Genomic DNA, 20,384 nt, shown 5'->3' on the forward strand with positions numbered 1-20,384 from the left:
ATTATGAACAGCATAAGTGTCACAAAAAAGGCATATGCCCCTGTTTTCAACAAATCAGGGCAGATAACGATATCATTTGAGATGATGGTTGGCTAGGAGCGTGCTATGCTGTGAAGTTTATTTTTAAGAGTGGAGGTGTGGTTATTTTGGACATGGAAGCCACACTCTTAGAAATGAACTTCACCGCATAGCACGCTCCTAGCCAACCATTATCTCGAATGATATAGTTATCTGCCCTGATTTGTTGAAAACGGAAGGCGTACGCCTTTTTTGTGACAATTATGAACAGCATAAGTGTCACAGAAAAGGCATATGCCCCCGTTTTCAACAAATCAGGGGAGATAACGATATCATTCGAGATGATGGTTGGCTAGGAGCGTGCTATGCTGTGAAGTTTATTTTTAAGAGTGGAGGTGTGGTTATTTTGGACATGGAAGACACACTCTTAGAAATGAACTTCACCGCATAGCACGCTCCTAACCAACCATTATCTCGAATGATATAGTTATCTGCCCTGATTTGTTGAAAACGGAAGGCGTACGCCTTTTTTGTGACAATTATGAACAGCATAAGTGTCACAAAAAAGGCATATGCCCCCGTTTTCAACAAATCAGGGGAGATAACGATATCATTCGAAATTATGGTTGGCTAGGAGCGTGCTATGCTGTGAAGTTTATTTTTAAGAGTGGAGGTGTGGTTATTTTGGACATGGAAGACACACTCTTAGAAATGAACTTCACCGCATAGCACGCTCCTAGCCAATCATCATCTCGAATGATATCGTTATCTGCCCATATTTGTTGAAAACGGGAGGCGTATGCCTTTTTTGTGACACTTATGCTGATATATAGTTGTCACAAAAGGCGTACACCTCCCGTTTTCAACAAGTCAGGACAGATAACGATATCATTCGAGGTGGTTGTTGGCTACGAGCGTGCTATGCGGTGAAGTTCATTTCTAAGAGTACACTTCGATGCAAAGTCAACGGTGCTTATACAGGGTGTCCCAGAAAACGTGTCATTGAGTTATAATGAAAAAAACTACACCACCTACACCACCATGCGGTCACTGGCATTTGTTCTTACGGGGTTTTTGCCACCTCCTCATGTGACTGTCGTGTAACGTAAGTTTAATTAAGTAAATTTTTGTGAGCTTAAGTCGGAAATTTGCCTAGTAAAGGTCACTTTTTTACCCCACCAATGTGAAGAGCGTGTCTAATTTAGTCAAATTAATGATAATTGACAGGGATATTCAGGAGCTATCCCACCGGAAAAAATAGCCGAACATCATGCTCTACGGAGGTCGCACAGAATAGAGCGCGATGAATTTTTCAGCGCAATCTTTGTCAGTCCGACGAAAGGAGGTTGGAAACCCAGCCCTCCCCGACATCGCAGAAAGAGATAAAACAGCAACGGCTTATCACGTCCGACTTCCGCTGAGATAATACTTTCCCTCTCCCAATTTTAGCAACTGTTACTTTTTCTACTATCACTCTGTGGGCTGGCTTCGGAACCTCCTTTCGTCGCACTGAGAGCGATTGCTCTCAAAAAGTCATCGCGCGCTATGGTCCGGTGCTCCGAAAAGCATGATATTCGGCTATTTTTTCCGATGGGATAGCTGGTGAATATCACTGTGAATTATCATGAATTTGTGTGAACTCGGCACGCTCTTCATATTGGTGGGGTAAAAAAGTGACCTTTACTTGGCAAACTTCTGAGTTCAGTTCGCAAATATATACATAATTAAACTTGGAGTACATGACATTCACATTAGGAGGTGGCAAAAACCTAATAAGAACAAGTGCTGTTGACCGCGTGATTCTAGGTGGCGTAGTTTTTTTATTATAATTCAATGACACGTTTTCTGGGACGCCCTGTATACCTATCGGATGTTGCAATTAGGATTAACTACTACTACGTTACAATTGAAGATCATTGACGCAATTGATTGATCATGCAGCTATCTTGAAATGGCGACATCGGTGTGAAAAGTGTTCGCCACTAGGCGTCCGACGGAGCCGCGAACGCTAAGGCAGTGCCGCTCCTTGAGATGGCGGCCGTACGGGAAACATCAACCCAGTGACACCCATCTGGATTTTGATTAAATCCACTGTCATTCGTCACAGTGTACGGAGCGCACCGTACCTTTCGGGACTTCGTGTTTCTACCTACCTGCGAGGGCCAGCCGCGCTGCAGCAGCTGGTGAGCGTTTAGTAACAGGAGTCCGGCCAGTAGAAACGGTTGAAGGATCGTTGTCAGCTGAAGAGGCTGTAGAGGCCTTCGCTGCGTCCGTTGACGAGACGGCTTGCGCCTTGCTATCGCGGCTTGGTGAAGCTGGGAAATGTGTTTTGATAGAGGGCATTTGGAAAACGGAACGAAGAAGTCACAAGGTTAGTTGAGAGCATTACGCAACAGATGATGAAGCACAACTCTAAAGCCTCCAACACCAATGCTTCGAGGCGAGTCAATTCCTAATTGAGGTAAACTCCGTCCACAGATCTACGAACGTGTATAGCATCGCTACAAAAGCAACGCCCGAGGAGCACTTTGTGAAATATGTGCAAGTGAACACAGTATGCTTACATATTCAGTAATCGTTCTGCTCCTGGGCAGACTTCACGGGAATGGTGCCGACATTCGTCATGAAAATCTACCGAGAAGCTGTGGTAAATCCGCAGACAGCACAATCAGGATTCGCTCCCGTGTTACCTCCCAGTCTTTGCACGGAAGGGGATCATTCTTTATAACCACACTCTTAAAAATGAACTTCACCTCATAGCACGCTCCTAGCCAACCATTATCTCGAATGATATCGTTATCTGCACTGATTTGTTGAAAACGGGGGGCGTACGCCATTTCTGTGACACTTATGCTGTTCATAATTGTCACAGAAAAGGCGTACGCCCCGTGTTTTCAACAAATCAGGGCAGATAACGATATCATTCGAGATAATGGTTGGCTAGGAGCGTGCTATGCGGGGAAGTTCATTTTTAAGAGTGCACTATGCCACGCGAGGGCTCAATGGCTGTAGTAGCACTGATGCTATGGAAGAACGTCATATCGAGGTTCAGCGCGCATTCACATGCGTAAGAATGGATTCTAATTTATTTCAAGTTCTCGCTAGGATTAATTTTCTTCGAGATTATGCTGTCCTCGTCTCGATCCTTTTGTCCATAGTCGTCTCGTATGGTACGTCCGCAGTGTTGTCCCAGAATATGCATCTCACAGTCTGAATTAATTATCCCCATAATGGTCACACTAAAGTTACCTCACTGCGGCACGTGAAATATTGCCTGAGCAACACAATCGTAATATGCATCGTCTCAAAATGCTGCACCAACATTGAACTAGAGGCATTGTGGTAACTTTCCAGTTGTGCATGAAACGTTGCCGCAAAGTTTGAACACGTCGTCAAAAACAAACTGACAAATGAGAGGTGCACGTCACGGGAAATTCCGAAGATTTCATTAATTGTTTATTGGTGGAAATTACAGATAGAACAAGATCGTGCAAACATTGTGTTACTAGAGCACTCGGAGCAAGTGCCTCGGAAATGCTGCATGGAAAACGTGCAGCATTGCAGCAATATGTTTGTTTCGATGTTGCTGCAATGTTTCAGACGTTGCTTAGAGGTAACGTTTATAAGCTGCTTCGTTTCCTCAATGTACCATGTGCAACATTGCTCTGGCGCAAGAGAACCACACTGTTAGCTCTACGCATCGTTCGAGATACAGCAGACACATTGATGTAATGATAGTGCTGCAACGCTAAGATTAGGTGCGCTGTTTTTTTAGTAATGCTATTGCAACATTGCATTAGAACTGATTGCCAAACACCACGTCAGCAATGTAACTGCCACCTTTCTTCAGTGTAGTACACGCAAGTTGCTTCCGAGACACAATCACACTGTACCTCTACGCATCTTTTGAAATACGGCGAAAACATTGAAATAAAGATACTGCACAAACGTCGAAGTTACGTTGCTGCTTAAGCGTTTTGGAAGAAATGCAATTGCAACGTTGCATTGACATGCATGAAGAATGTAAACTCCACATTACCCGAGTGTAAGATATTCATCATCGCTTCAGTAATATCGCAATTTTAACTTTACGCGATCTTTGAGACATAGCATGAACATTGAAGTATGTATATTGCTACAACGACGAATGTGGGCATGAAACGTCTCTGCAACACTTCAACGTTGAGGTAACATTGATGCAACACATTTGCAGCATCTTGTGCTGTCTGGGCATATGCATCTTCCTAAGTGTAACTTATTTAACATGCTGTTCATCGACTACAGGAAATGCATAAACTGGGGAGTCTGAATTCCCTCCATTAAACTAAGAAACAATCGAGGCAAAACCGTGTTACTCTTAAACTTCTAATATCGGAGCTTTATGTTGTGGTTTTGTAGCGCCGCGGGAACCGCCGGCCAAGCAGGCTTGGATTAGGCCGATTTTAAACAGAAACAAGCATACTTCGTTGGTGGATTCGAAAGATTCGATTCGCGGTTTTGGGCAATGGGATTCGAATCCGCGAATCTCGAATCCTTGCCTAGGATTCGAGGATTCGGTTGGCACATCCCTACTTAAAACTAAGATTCATCCTTGTGGAAAGAGTTGTATCGTTTCCCGTGGGATGGCTCCCCTTCCGCCGTCCTCGCGCACGAGAGTACACGCCGGCACTCTCAAAACAGAGCTTCACCGCATAGCACGGTCCTAGGAATCCATCGTCCCGGATGACAACGTTCTCCTCCTTGCTTGAAACTTGAGACACAGGTACGTGTTTTTAAGGATTGCGCTTGTAATCGTGTTTCCTACTGAAACAAATATGGTAAAGTTTATCGACCTGGCCGAACTGTCTAACCGCACGCTTAAAAATGAAAAAAAAAAAAAAAAATGAAAAAAGCAGCTTTGCTGCTTTTTGCCAGGCCCTCAGTATTCATGTACTTTTTACATGAGTAAATAAAAACATCAGATCAGATCAGGTAATTGCCGAAAGTCCCACGGTCCTCCGACGAGTACGTCACCAGTTAGAATTTTTTTATCGCTTTAGGTGAAGCAGCCTGTATAATTTCTGGTTGTGGTTGTGCTGTGTAGCAATTTCTCAAGCGAATCAGATGGATCAATCGAGACGACATCAAATAACGAATAACGACGGTTGTACATGAATATAGTTTTCCTATTTTTGGGTTCTCTTGCACTCTTAGAAATGAACTTCACCGCATAGCACGCTCCTAGCCAACCATAATCTCTAACGATACCGTTATCTGCCGTGATTTGCTGAAAACGGGAGGCGTACGCCTTTTTTGTGACAATTATGAACAGCATAAGTGTCCTCCCGTTTTCAACAAATCAGGGCAGATAACGATATCATTCGAGATGATGGTTGACTAGGAGCGTGCTATGCGGTGAAGTTCATTTCTAAGAGTGTGCGCTTCATTCCGGTCTCAAGCCCCCTCAGAGGTTTCGTGCGATGGCGTGGGACGCTTACGAGCTCTCACCTTGCTGACGTCATATCACGTCATATTGGGGCGAACCGGCGGGGTCCGCGTGTGCTTAATTGGCACAACTCTCCGCACACTCGAAAAACAGAGCTTCACCGCATGGCATGCTCCTAGCCAACCAACATCCGGATTGACAACGTTCGATCTCGCCCTTGATTTAATGAAAACGGGGGGCGTGCGCCATTTTTCTGGGAATTATGAAATGCATAATGCCACAAAAATGGCGTACGCCTCCCTTTTCAAGCAAATCAGGAAGAAGAACGATGTCACTCGGGATGACGGTTGGCTAGGAGCGTGTTATGTGGTGAAGTTCATTTTTAAGAGTGCAGAATAACCGTTTTTTGTTCTGTACTTAAAGTACCAATGACGCCAAGTGCTCTATACTTGATGGTAACCAGTTATGAGGGGCACTTTGTACATCGCTGTGCAGCAGCGGGAGAGCGAGCGCAAGGGGGTACAGGGGTACGGGAGTGGGAACTGAGTGCACCCTTAGAAATGTACTTCACCGCATAGCACGCTCTTAGCCAACCTTCATCCCGAACGACAATGGGAAGCGGGGTCTAATAAAAAAAAACAATATACTAACTAACAACTAAGAGTGTAGTCACACATTCGATTGCATAAAACAAGAAGAGGCTTTACGAGCTCGTACGGCGTGTGAATTACGTCCTCGGTATGTCCAAAATGTGTCGAGTTCTTACCGGGAAATTCTCCCACTGCATATACGTCCAAAATGTTTTGTAGCATTATGCACGGCATAATTCGTACAAAAAAGGCGTACATCTCCCATTTTCATGAAATCAAGGGAGAGAACGTTGTCTTTTGGGATGATTGTTTGCTAGGAGCGTGCAGTGAAGTTCATTTTGAAGAGCGTGGAAACACCCGTGGTTGAAAGGAGGGTGACGTTGCCTTGCGCTTGGCGTGAGGGCGGAAGATCACGTCCGATCACGCGAACTCCACATTCTTAGAAATGAACTTCACCACATAGCACGCTCCTAGTCAACCATAATCTCGAATGATGTCGTTATCTGCCCTGATTTATTGAAAACGGGAGGTGTACGCATTTTTTGTGACAATTATGAACAGCATAAGCGTCACAAAAAGGCGTACGCCTCCCGGTCTCAACAAGTCAGGGCAGATAACGATATCATTCGAGATTATGGTTGGCTAGGAGCGTGCTATGCGGTGAAGTTCATTTTTAAGAGTGCGGCCACACATTCGATTGCATAAAACAAGGAGAGGCTTTACGAGCTCGTACGGCGTGTGAATACGTCCTCGGTATGTCCAAAATGTGTCCAGTTCTTACCTGGAAATTCTCCCACAGCATATACGACCAACACCACGGACAGCATGCACACCAAGACAATGCCGGTGCCTGCATAGGTCTGATTAGTCCATTTCATCCTGCGTGGACACACAATTGAATACATGACGTGTGCGTAAAACCACAGTCGAGATGGGGTTGCATTCTTTATGGATGCCTCAGGACAAAATAAAGAGAGAAAGAGAGACGGCCTCTTGATGTTCTTTGCGCTTTTGAAACACATAATTTCACATTTGGGGGAATTCCATGTCTTACATTTAGAACATTTAGATGTAAGGACTGAGTTTCGTTGGAATATTGGGGGCCAGTGGCGTATATTTATAAAGATATGTGTCAAGAACAAGTTCAAGAGCGTAAAGTTTGACAAAATACAAATAATTTTTCGTTGAATTTGCGGCAAAGTGCGATGTCAGTGCAATAAGATGAAGTCAGCAGTGGAAACTCCTCGCAGTATCATATAGCTTGATCTGATACGCATCTTGGCCTTCGATTTTAATTTATTTTTTCATATTTTTATTATCTTTCTCTCTCTCTCATTGACCTTTACCCCCTAAGTAAGTGACCGTTCCTCCGAGCGTAAAGCAGTTTTGATGCTAAAATAAGGTTATGTTCAACTGAAAACCTGTTCAGACTCAAACGTGATAATAGGTTATTAATAGCGCACCACAAGGATTACAACTGATAAACTCGATTTTAACCGTAAAATATACGTCGCTTTCTGGTGGACGCTGCCACATTGAAACCACAGCGCCGTCTATTTGTATTGCTCTCAAGGTAACGCCAGTCCTCCTCAGGTAACCAAGGATGCGGCTGTAGAGTATGTACCACTACGCCAATCCACAACATTGCAAGCTCATTGGCCTAGACTGTGTGCGCGCTCCGATTGGTCGACAATGTTTTGAAATCGCATTTTCTACGCGCGCATGTGCGTGCAGCGTCCCGGCGGTTGTTTCAACAGTTTCGAAATAGCTCGCATCGGCAGGCACGGCATCTGTCGGCTTGTGTTCCGTGTTTCGGTGATGTCAATCGGCAAAACAGTTTGTGATTCTACGCGTGTTGTGCTGTTCCTGAACACGACTGTTATCCCACGTACAGTCTATCAACTACGGAACTGGAATGCTTCGTGAGTTGGAGAGTGAAGAACACGCTCGGGCCGTGTCAGATTTCGAGGGCTGTGTTCGTTTTGCTTCAAGTTCGAACTTAGTTACAGTGCGTCAACAACGCAGTGGGCTTTGTATTCACAGTGCACCCGTGTATCAGATCTTTGAATCAGTGCTTTGTGTCAAATAAATATTTCTTTTAGCCAAAAGAAGCTTAAGTTATTTTGAATATCGTGTAACGGCGGTAGGCGTGAAATCCGGTATAGAAGTCGATGGTAGCCAGAACCAGCCGAAAGCTCAGCCAAAGTTAGGGCTCCTGATTGGCCGACTGGCATTGCATAATTTCTACGACGTTGCACTCTCATTGGTCGTGTGCTCAGTGTTGTGTGAATTATTTCAAACTATGGGCTCTATGGGGAGCTGTTGGAGCCTGGTAACGCCACCTTTCCTTCCTCAAGGAGAATTTTTTGTACTTTCCTGTTTCTTTAGCCAGTCGGATTGTAGGAAGGAGACAGTTGCGTAACTGACGCAGGGAGAAAGGATGCTTTGAAGGGCACTTTACTCTAGGAATCCCTGCGGGCGGAGCGCGGATACGTCTGTTGCACCCGTAGAGAAAAGTGTTTGAAATGGAGGTAACCATCCTCCTTTACGGCGTTGATGGAAGCCATTCTTTTTATATAGGAAGGTTGCTCATTACCTCCAGGAGACCCGAGTTCCCCCCAACATATAAAGCAAAAACGCTCAGGTTGCAAAAAGAGCACTATGAAGAAAGTAGTGGAACTCGTACTTTACCTATATCTGGTCCTCCCTGCTGTTTCGACAAGAGAAAGAAAGAAAAAGACGTGTATAGACGTGTGTACGTGTAAGACGTGAAAAAGACGTGTAAAAGTATAAACGGAGTCCTGGCGCCAAAGCTTCGGTCCTTACTGTGAAGCTTATCGATATATTTTCACCGTTATTAGCACGTGCCATAGCCAATCATCATCATAAAGTGTGGTTCTTATTGCTAAGACGTGCTTGTTTAATTTTTTTTGCCTCCTAAAAGAGGAATGATTCGCCAAATATACTCGAATATACTAAATACTCGAATAGGGGTGCTTACACGCCATCATTGGAGTAGAAAGTACCTTGTTACGGGTTTGCACCTAATTTAGGCTTGTCGTGACATCATTCTATATGCCATTATCTTGTATTGCTAGAGGATGGGACAAGTCGCAATTCATGCTTACCGTTTTCTTCACTGCTGTCACATTTCCCGGACATTGCAGTGGTCGGTGCTCAACCAAAGACAACGTCTACCGGGCGAAGGTGAGTGAGTATGGTGGAGTGAGCTAACTACCACGCGCTCCCGTTATTCTCCTCTTCCTTGGCAACGACAAAGGTTTACCATCTAATTAATAACATCGGCCAATTTCATCAATTCTTTTTGATATTAGGCATCGCATTTTCGGAGTGTCCTTCCATCTCCACCTTGTGGCCTTTATTATTTTATATCAGTATTGAAATTATTCGGTTTTTCGAAACCGAAACTTGAAATAAAGCAACGTTTGTGTATATTTCACACAATGCAGTAGATGTGGAAAGTGTATAAGATCCATTGGAAAATGTGAGAAATGTCTGTGTTTCTCAATTGTTTTCCTCCCGCATGTTGATGCGCATTTGTTAGCGTGCGATTTGACGGATATGAAGGCATCCAGAGAGCCCACAACTGAAAACAGATCATACAGGAGGATGACCGCTTTCCACGGCGAGATTGGAAGGTGACACGGGTTCGAATCCTGTCACTGGCTGTGCACTCTGAGATTTTCGCTGGGTTCTCCGAAGACTTTCTAGACGAATATCGCCCCATTTCCCCCTGAAGTCGGCCCAGGACGCATACTAATCCCCCTGTCCCCCACTCCTTCCTGCTGTCCTGTCTTCATCTGTCCACGTCTGTACGCCACTCTTATAGCCACAGTTGCTTCTCGGCGCTAACACGGAACCGCGTTCATAGGGTGTCTTAGTCAACACGGGCAAGCTGTGGAGCTCTCTTCTGTCGCTGTTTTTATTATCATTACCTCTCTTTCTGTCATTCTTCGTCTGTTCCTTTGCCTCAAGTGCACATTTAAACTGAAACGTCATATTATTCATGACAAAACTGCCCTTGGCGCGAAGGCGCATGAACGCACCGCTTGCCGGTGTCGTCGGGAACCACTCTACGTCTGGCATCACTGCGATATTACCAATATTACCGTGGCTCGACCTGCAGCTGGCCACATTGTGCTTCGCAAAAATGGCGTCTCGTCGGAGAGTTGTGCAAGCGGAAGATTTGGCGAACGTAGAATTTGAAACCAGTGAGGATGTGGAAGTAATTCCAACTTTTGACGCTGTAGGACTACGTGAAGACCTATTGCGTGGTATTTACGCGTACGGTAAGTGTGTTGTTGTGAAGTGACGCTGTGACGTAGCCTTGGGCCTAAACACGCCTGGTTTACGTTATGGCCACCGGAATCTTTTGTTGTATCGAAATGTGGTGTCTAAATAGATACTAGATGCTGGTTTTACGCATACGCGTACTTGTGTAGACTGTTCTGTGCGTGTAACCTTCGTGAGCATCACCTCCGAGTTCCTTACTCGCTTCTTGCGTCTTTTGTTGAAGGTTTTGAGAAGCCGTCAGCAATTCAACAGAGGTCCATAAAACCAGTCATTAAAGGACGAGATGTCATTGCGCAGTACGTATTACACAGCTTTTATGTGCAGTTGAATCCGAAATAGTCATTTCGTGTTATCAGTGTCTGTCTTCGCACATCTAACGATTTCTACTGACCATGTGCGTGCATAAGCTCTGTGAATACACGTATCTTTATCCCACATAGGGCGCAGTCAGGAACAGGGAAAACTGCTACATTCGCAATTGGCGTTCTTCAGACAACTGACACCCAAGTTCGAGAAACACAGGCACTCATTTTGTCACCCACCAGAGAATTGGCTGTACAGATTCAAAAGGTGCGGAGGAGGACATTTTCCTGTATGAGTAGTGACACTTACAGTGGTTGCCCACATTGTAGGTCATTCTCGCTCTTGGAGACTACATGAACGTCCAGTGCCACGCGTGCATCGGAGGCACTAATTTGGGTGAAGACATCCGCAAGCTAGACTACGGCCAGCACATTGTATCCGGAACACCAGGCAGAGTGTTTGGTGAGTAGGAGGAGCATAGCAACTGTTTTGTGGAGCTAAATGGAAAATGCTTAATTTCAGACATGATCAAGCGGAGGAATCTCCGAACTCGTTCCATCAAAATGCTTGTCCTTGATGAGGCTGATGAGATGTTGAATAAGGGTGAGCATCAACTAGGAAACATTGCTGCTCTGCATTTTAGATGCACTCTATAATTGCCAGGTTTTATGTTAATAACCATTGTTGTCTTGACCCCATCGCAGGTTTCAAAGAGCAGATCTATGACGTGTACCGGTACTTGCCCCCCTGCACCCAGGTTGTGCTCATCTCAGCTACATTGCCACATGAAATCCTTGAGATGACCAGCAAATTCATGACTGATCCTGTTCGTATCTTGGTCAAGCGGTATGTAGTGCTAAGCTTTTCATTTTCCTTTTTTTGCAATCAGCTGACAATTTTGAGTGACCAGCAAAACCAACACTTTGAGCTCTGGGATACCTACGCAGTTGGCATAAGTAAAAAGCTGTAGGAAAAAAAGTTAGAAGTGAGGGAGACTGTTTACCAAATCCATGGAATACAACGTGCGATACGGAGCCGTAGAGATATCGGGTTGCAAGACGTTCCACTGCTCCTTTAATCTAAGGTGATAGCAGTGATCAAGAACACACACAGAATGTTACAAAAACTCGTAAGGATCTCAGGGATATGGCTGTTTTGGAACGAATAAGTTCACGTCAAGCCGGTATGTTACGATGCCTGATGCACCATTTGCTTGAAGTGGTTCGTGATACCTCACTCGTTCCTATTGTCTGATTTTTCTTGATGATTGTCTGTTCAAACAGTGACGAGTTGACACTTGAGGGCATCAGACAGTTCTTTGTCGCTGTCGAAAGGGAGGAATGGAAATTTGACACACTGTGCGACCTGTATGACACCTTGACCATCACACAAGCAGTCATCTTCTGCAACACAAAGCGAAAGGTAGCTGTCATTACACATTGCTTTCCGTCCTGTTGCCCAAACTCGTGTGAAATCTTTCCTGGAATGCGATAAATGTTTTCAGGTGGACTGGCTGACAGAGAAGATGCGCGAAGCAAACTTTACAGTGTCCGCAATGCACGGTGACATGCCGCAGAAGGAAAGGGACGCCCTCATGAAGGAGTTCCGCTCTGGGCACAGGTATGCTGCCACATAATTTTGGTTGGGGTCTCATTAGGACAGAGCTTAATCGTACCAGTTTCATATGACATCTGCTGTGTGAATAATTTACCTTGGTTGCTCCAGCCGCAGAGTTCTTTGCGTCCTGCTGCATAGAATATATCAGGAGGAGGTATAGCTGTGGGAGAGGTCATGGGAGGAAGTGGAAATGAAACCAGAGCCTATTAGGAGAATATCCTGCTTGCTCCTCTCCGTGGGTGCGGGTCAGCTGCCTTCTCGCTCTAACGAAACAGTCTGGAGATACGTCAATTTCGAGTGAAAAGGCTCGCAGGAGAGTTGGTTGGAGTGATACACTCCTCCCTACAGGTGGACCTGGAGGGGGGTGGTCTGGTCATCCTGATCCCCCTGAATTTCTGTCGCTACACAGAGTTTCAATTGGCCTTCGGTAGTATAGTAGGATACTGTCCAAGGCAGGACCTCCCCTCAGGAAAATCCTAGATCTGCCTCAGCTCCTGCCAGACATACAGTGAACCCTCATTGGTATGATAGTCAGACATGCTCACTTTACGACCGTTTCTCTTGCGAATCGTTTCGCTGCCACGTAGGTTCACCTTGTTAGTATGACCACTTATCCGACAGTGGCCGAGATTTTTTTCACAAGTAGGGTCAAACACAGGCATTATCCTCTCTAGTCTTGGGATCCGCAATATTCTGAAAATGTGAGATCCTACTGTTTTTTGTGTCCCAAAATAGTGGGATTTTCTAAAAAAAATCCTGGTATTTCGGGACTCAGTTTAGGTACAAACTTACTGTTAGCGCAGTTGTGATGCAGAAGTGTGCAACTATAACAAGATGCTTAATTTGTAGCCCTCGTTCTCAATGACAATTCTTTGTCTTTAGCTCATTTCAATAATTGCGGAGCGAGGGAGGCTCCGCCTCCTGGATGCGGGCCAGTAGGAGGACGCGGAGGGCAGGCACTTCCCAAGCCTCTGCTCTCGTCTAAGAGATGGCGCAGCGTTACCATTGTTTCGCATGTCGTAAGGCTTCTGCCATGGCGCACCAATCTAACCAACGGTTTCGCTGTCCATTAACCAGCGTACACGCGACTCCCGCTTGGCCTCGTTCCCATGTTGATGGATGCCAAAGCCGTCGGTTGCATTAGTGTGCCATGGCAGAGGCCTTGCGGCAGGCGGAATAACTGTAGCTACCATATTTTCTCGGATCTAAGACAACCACAATGCACAATACCGTTTATTTATCATCATCATCACATTCTAGCTACTCTGTTCTTTGTTCATTGTCCTCCGTTCCATCCAAAAAGCTAGACAAACCATATTTCTTCAGAGTGTGCACGACAACGTCGTCAGGCACGTTGCAGGAAGTGTCCAAAATTCTCTGCGCTGGTACAATTCTTGATCTCTCCCTGTTGTTTTAGCCACCTTGTAACACTTATTTCCAATACTTGAAAGCGCCTTGCCACCGCTAAATTGTTGCTGTATTTACAAAAGTGTTAACAAACGCCGAAGACCGACGCCATGACAGGGAATGAAGAATGGATGCCGTCCCCATTGTGTCTGTATTGCCGTATTTGCATTGACACTGCAACACGTGATATCGGTCGCGCCGCGGTGTTGGCCAATCCCGTCACCCACTTCCGCCTCTCCCCTGAGCTGGTTGTGGCGCGCATATTCGAAGCTAAGGCAACCCCGGACTTTGGAACACTGGATTTTGGAAAAAAAAAAGGTCATCTTATAATTGAGAAAATACGGTACATTCCTGTCTAAGCCTTGTTCAGCCATTGGTTAGATTGGTGCACCATGACAGAAGCCTTGAGAGACACAAAACAACGGTAATGCTGTGCCATCGCCTAGGTGAGAGCAGAGGCTTGGGAAGTGCCTGCCCTCCGCATCCTCCTTTTGGCCCGCACCCAGGAGGCGGAGCCTCGCTCGCACTTGGTCAGTAAATGCAAGGATGCTCAAAGAAAGAAGAACTACTGGGTGTCAAGGGTATCGGCTTAGTTGCTAAGACAGGCAGACAAGCAAAGTGTGTAGCGTAGTGACTTAACTAGAGAAGTCAGGCGATTCCACCAGCGTATGGTTTTACATCTTGCGTGCTAAAGATTGACTTTGACATCAAGTTGAGGGGGCGTGGCAAATTGCTGAAATCTAGGGCTATGCGAGTACTCGAAATTTCGACTCGAGTCGATGTCATATTCGACTCGGATTCGACAAATGATGACTCGTCAACTTTCGAGTACTCGATATCGTTTCGGGCTCGTGTTAAATCCACATTAAAATCCATCACATATAAGATATAACCTGTCACAACGATTCCACCATTTGGAAACACGCATTCGGCGCAGGCGTGATCGCTGTCGTATTTCCACGAACTTGTTTTCACTATTAGCTTCGGCTAGCCTCGACTTGACTACAGACTGAGTAGTGGCTATGAATGGCAAACCAGCTTCAACTAGCTACTGCTGGCTATGGAGGCGACGCGCGCGCGCGCGGAAGTGTATCTGACATGGGAGGAGCGCATTTCGTAGTTTCGTTTCTTCGCCGGGAGTGTCTTTTTTGGTTCTACTAGTTCATAAAACTTTGAAGACACCGACAGGTTCAATGACGACCCTTGTGCAGCATTTGAATGCCGACCCAATATCAATAGCAGAATACAGCAAGAAAAGTGGGGACAGCATCCTCAATCCTCTTCGGGGAACAGTGCAAGAAGAGAATGTCTTAGCTCTTTTCTTACCCCGCCCATAGAGCGTAGGCCACCGGTGATCGACGTTTTATGAGCGGCGCTACTCGGTCCCTTAAGTAGATTTGGACAAGTGGTCGCATTTATTGGATACTATTAATACTACAGAATGAGTTTTGTTTTCACTTTTATCTTTTCTTTGTGGTAGTGATTTATGAAGCTGACTCTGCGCCAAGGAGGCAGTGTGGCGATTTTATCTTGGTTGTGGCATCGCGTTCTCGCGGTGGACCTCTTTCAAAAATGCTCAGTACTCACATTTGAAGCATATTTAGATTTGATTTTGTTTATTAGAGCGCAAATAACGACTCTGAAGGTGTTTAGACGTTTAGATTTTTGTCCCGAATATGTGGATATATATAATTTGCACTATTGCTGTTCTTGTCTCAAAACTAACCAGGAGGAATAGAAGAGTGGTGAAATAGCAATATGTGGTAAACAGGAAAGTTGAGCATGAAACTAATGTTTTCTGCTGAAATTACGATATTCATTTCTGTTTTACGCCTTCAATGAACTGTGCCACTCAGTTACATGAACAACATGGGTGTTGATGTTATTTTCCAGAGCTCATGAACTTCTTGATCCAGGGTGTTGATATTTGGAGCTATTATTTCTGATAAAGTTTGCCACATTTTGTATATCTTAGAACTTGTAGATTGGTATTCAGTATATTCATGACGTGTCTGCTCTTTGCACCAATTTTTTTTTTTTTGTGTGTGTGTCCCAAAATTTTGGAAATACATGGATAGCTTTGTTTAGGAAACTTGCATCATTTGATATGGCATTCATTCCTATATAGCAACATATTTTGAAGTGATACTGTCAGCCACAAAAAATATATTTGTCAAACCACCCAAAAATGTCCATTTTTGTGGCAGTAAGGAAAGAGTTAAACAGCACCTGGTAGAAAGAATGGTTTTTGCTGCCCAATAACTTGTAAATCTCTTTATGCTTCTTATGGTTGCAACATTTATTTAGCAATGTTGTCCTTAGGTGGCACATTGTTCTCATAAAGCTTTTATAATTTTTTGTCTATCTTCCTGCTTCTACGCATTACCTATCATTTAATGGAACGCCAACTACTTGACTCGATACTCGAAACAGTGGTTTAGTATTACTCGACTCGATCTTGAAAAATTTTGCTCAATTTTGCACAGCCCTACTGAAAACTGCTAGGGACACTATGGAAGGTCTGCACAAATGTCCCCTTTGAAAGCATCTCGCTTGGCACGTAAACCATCTGGAGTTTCGAAAGCAAGTTTTTCTTCAACATTACAATTCGTGCGCATTCTCTTCTTGTTGCCTGCCAGGCCTTGATACTTCTGTCGTTCAGTTCCGGAAGTCACAACCGGGTTTCCTCTTTGGTGACAGTCTGAAATAAATCGGTGGGGGCAATGTGAAGGGACTGCAAATAAAAATGAGCCCGTTATTTGAGAACATGAAAAAGTCAGTTTTTCGATAAAATGCGTTGCATATTAAAAATAATGGAAACCATTCACTCCTTCCATACCGCAGCTACAATGGCAAGTTTTGGGTGGCTTGGTAAATATATTTTTTGTCGCTGACAGTATCACTTCACAAACTATGTTGCTACATAGGAAAATGTAGCCACATGGGTCCCTATCGAAAGATGTAGGTTTCAGAAACAAAGCTGTCCATGTACTTCCAAAATTAATTTTGGAACACAAAAAAATCTGTGCAGACAGCAAAAACTTAGTGGAGGCACTACTGTATCGTGGACAAAAATATCACTCAACAAGTTCCAAAATATACAAAATGTGCCAAATTTTGTCAGAAATATCTGCAAATATTAACACTCTGGATAAAAAAATCCATGAGTTATGAAAAATGACGTCAACACCCAAGTTCTTTATGTAACTGAGTGACAGAGTTCCTTGATGTAATAAAACAAATGAAACATCGTAATTTCTGCAGAAAACATTAGTTTGATGTTCTTGTTCCAGATTTTGCTATTTCACGGCTTTTCTGTTGCTCCTGATTAGTTTTGAAACAGGAAGAGCAGCAATAGTGCAAGTTCCACACAACTATCCACACATTCGGGACAAACATGTGATTATCTAGCACCTTCAGAGTCGTTATTTGCATTCTAATAAACAAAATCAAACCCACATATGCTTAAAATGCAAGTGTTGCGCATTTGTGAAAGACGGGGACGCGACTAAGATAAACTCTCCACACACTGCCTCCTTGGCCAGGGCCTCATAAGTCACCACAACGAGGAAAAGCTAAAAGTGAAAACCAAACTGATTCTGTAGTGTTTTTAGTATCCACCACTTGTCCATATCTGCTGTAGAGGCCGAGTAGCACGGCTCGCAAACCGTCGATCACCGGTGATGACGCTCAACGGACATGGTAAGGAAAGAGTTAAGCTATCGGAAGCATTTTGATTTGGAATCCTGAAATCCCAGACTTGTCAGGAAAAATCCCTGGACTGCAAAAATTGTGCAGAATTTCCAACACTAATTTTCTAGTTATTATGATTGTGTCACATGACCCTCAGGGTGGCCCAGAAAGAGGCTACCACATACCTAAGGCAGAGGGTGACACATGTTAAACTAGGGCACAAATGTTTAGGGTGACTTTTGATGTTGTTGATCTCGGGAATACTACTCATACCACCTTTGGGACCGCCAAAGCGCTGAAGTGCTTAAAAAGGCAGTTACCACCGGACCAGGTCAGGCTGTGCTGCTGCCGTAGTGTACGCAATTTTTGTAACTAAGTACATTATTAGTTGCACTTTTTAGAAAGTAACTATGTCATTACTTAGTTACTTAAAACGTTACAGCATTAAGCCGTTACAAGGAACACGTTACGTACAGCTCTGAAGTTACATTCACAACTGCTCTACGCTAGCACCACCCAACAGTCATCGCTTTACTCTACACATTGGCAAGTTGCACCGCCAGATGTGCACAGCCCACTGTAGAGTGATTTCGCTGTAAAGAAAAGTGCGCCCTATAAGGCAAAATTGTGTCAGTCACAGAGTTGTACGTATCATTTGTCACATTGTAACATTTCCCAGTAATGTTTCAATTCCAGTTAAGTAAGTTGTTTTGAGAAAATGCAGCAGTGCACGTGATGCGGCATACAGTTGGCGATATTTCGGACTACCAAAATCCGTGCTTCCCAGTTTTTTGGACACAACTCTTGGCACCGTCAAACGCCTCATAGAGCTAATGTATCTCCACGTCCAATATTTCGGACCACGTTTCAGACTGCCTGCCTGATTTTTCGTACTCATTTTGTTCTGAGCATGCCTATTTTTTTTCGGATGTATCGTATTCCAAGAGCTAAAGCAGACGCACTAGAGTGCGTTTCGAGACTCAGTATTTCGGAAAGCTCCGCGAAGTGAAGCAGGCCGATCCAGCGCAAGTGTAGGGGAGCAGCACGCATTAAGGCGGAGCTTAGTGCGTGAGTTGCTGCTCCGTCTTCATGTTTTCGTTTCATTCAGACGAGTTCCACAACTTCAGGGTAGCTGACGGAATGTCGTCAAGTGAAGATGATTTAAATTTCCTTGCATGAAGATTACAGAATGTTGAAAATACAAGGATGTTGATTACATGTTCACATATATGGAGGGGGTGCAAGCTAACCTGTGCTCGCCTTTTGCCTGTGACTTACCTGACAAGAGCCACAAGACTTGTGAGATTGCATTGCAGTGTAATAGCTGAAGGTTGATTCAAGGTGCCATTGTTGAAAATGGTGCTGGATGACGATAAAATATTATTAAACTGCATATTTTTGGTGTGTAATGGTGCATAGCTCTTTTCATCTCTGACAGCTGATAGTTGACATTGATGATAGCCTCAGTGTGTGTATCGCTACATCGTTTGCATAAGTGATGTGAAAAGTACCCAATCGCAAGACACTTCTGTGGTTGCAATTGAAGCATGATTCTGAACACGCATGCAACTGAAAGCTGCATTATCTGCGTTTAGGTGGATCTCACCTCATTTATTTATCCTGTTCATTTCAGTCGTGTGCTGATAACAACTGACATCTGGGCCAGAGGCATTGATGTTCAGCAGGTCTCACTTGTAATCAACTATGACCTTCCCAACAACCGTGAGTTGTACATCCACAGGTATGTAACACAAATCACTCTTTGTAACTCGTTCACTGCACCAGTCACTTAGGGAAAGTGTGGCTGACCTTTAAATCTGCAACAGCTGCCCTTGGTATAATTGACGTCTGAAGGAACTCTGGTTTCTTTGCCCAAGTCCAAGCCTTGTACTGTCCATAAAAAATGAGAACAAAGCTCAATAATGTGTGAGCACATTTGAAGCAACAACAGCAAAAGAGTTCCTGCTTGACTTTTGTTGTAGGTGTATCACAAGCCATGTAGCTATCATGTGAAAAGTTAGTTTGTGCTGTGTTTAAAGGAGCAGTGGAGGACCCTTCAAAAGCTGTTTATTTTTGGTTATCGTGGGTTGTGTGAGAAACAAGTGTTCCTGCAGGAAAACCATCGTGTGACAAGCCACTAAGGCATCCCGTGACGTAAAGCGACGAATTATCATAATCATCACCAAGGCAGGTGGGGGCACAAAATGCATTGAAATGAATGGTAGTGGGCCGAGGATTTAGCATGGCCATTTGAAGCAGGGAACATTTCCACATGTTCGCCTTCCAGTGGCGTAGAACATGCGAGGAAGATCTGCAGGTGGTGCCATTTTTAAGTTGAACACAGCCGTGGAAGTGAGCTTGGCAGTACATACGAGAACGAGGAAACCAAAAGCATTGAAAGAAACATGTTCTATATTTTACTCCTCATTTTTCAGGATTGGCCGATCAGGTCGTTTCGGCCGCAAAGGTGTCGCCATCAACTTTGTGAAGAACGATGACATCCGCATCTTGCGAGACATAGAACAGTACTACAGTACTCAGATTGATGAAATGCCCATGAATGGTACTCTTCCTTTTCTGCTTATTATAACGCAGTTATTGGCTAGACGTTGAGTAATAATTACTACATTCTCTTTGCAGTTGCTGACCTTGTCTAAACTTCAGAAGATCATCAGATGTACAGACTTAAACAATAAATCATCCAGGGCAGTTTTTCATTTCCCACAACCAAGATTTTGTAAAACTGTTTCATTTGCATCTTTACAGCATGTTAAAGGGGTGGTGCCACTTTAGTTTGATGTGATCACATCTAACATCATTACATTGCATCATGCACGCTTTGTACGACTATCCTTGCGTTTGCTGGCTAAGAGCGAGGGAGGCTTCACCTCCTGAATGCCAGCCAATAAGAGGACACGGAGGGCAGGCACTTCCCAAGCCTCTGCTCTCGCCTAAGAGATGTCGCAGCGTTACCGTTGTTTCGCGTGTTGCAGGGCTTCTGGCGGGCAGTGGCGCAC

General features: G+C 44.4%; 2 protein-coding genes across 4 annotated transcripts in view; one reads left to right on the plus strand and one right to left on the minus strand.

The window, feature by feature from the left end:
• Positions 1-9,279, minus strand: part of LOC135396810 (uncharacterized) — a 43,452-nt gene extending 34,173 nt beyond the window's left edge. For 2 of the 3 annotated variants that reach the window (XM_064628005.1, XM_064628003.1), the window contains exons 1-4: positions 9,162-9,279; positions 8,725-8,743; positions 6,815-6,912; positions 2,172-2,333 (exon numbers count right to left, since the gene is read on the minus strand). In XM_064628005.1, the coding sequence (XP_064484075.1) occupies positions 2,172-2,333; positions 6,815-6,912; positions 8,725-8,743; positions 9,162-9,195 (313 nt within the window). In that variant the 5' untranslated portion in view covers positions 9,196-9,279. The remainder of the gene's footprint in view (positions 1-2,171; positions 2,334-6,814; positions 6,913-8,724; positions 8,744-9,161) is intronic. The other variant, XM_064628004.1, reaches the window with a different exon arrangement.
• An 899-nt stretch (positions 9,280-10,178) lies between these two features.
• LOC135396813 (eukaryotic initiation factor 4A-III) lies at positions 10,179-20,098 on the plus strand. The gene is made up of 11 exons (XM_064628006.1): positions 10,179-10,343; positions 10,571-10,643; positions 10,788-10,917; positions 10,980-11,112; positions 11,173-11,253; positions 11,355-11,496; positions 11,934-12,072; positions 12,155-12,270; positions 19,001-19,108; positions 19,803-19,930; positions 20,008-20,098. The coding sequence occupies exons 1-11, from the start codon at positions 10,205-10,207 to the stop codon at positions 20,022-20,024; spliced, it is 1,206 nt and encodes a 401-aa protein (XP_064484076.1). The 5' UTR covers positions 10,179-10,204; the 3' UTR covers positions 20,025-20,098.
• The last annotated feature ends 286 nt before the right edge of the window (positions 20,099-20,384 follow it).

This window comes from Ornithodoros turicata, chromosome 6, assembly GCF_037126465.1.
Source record: "Ornithodoros turicata isolate Travis chromosome 6, ASM3712646v1, whole genome shotgun sequence".
In the NCBI taxonomy this organism is placed as follows: Eukaryota; Metazoa; Arthropoda; class Arachnida; order Ixodida; family Argasidae; genus Ornithodoros; species Ornithodoros turicata.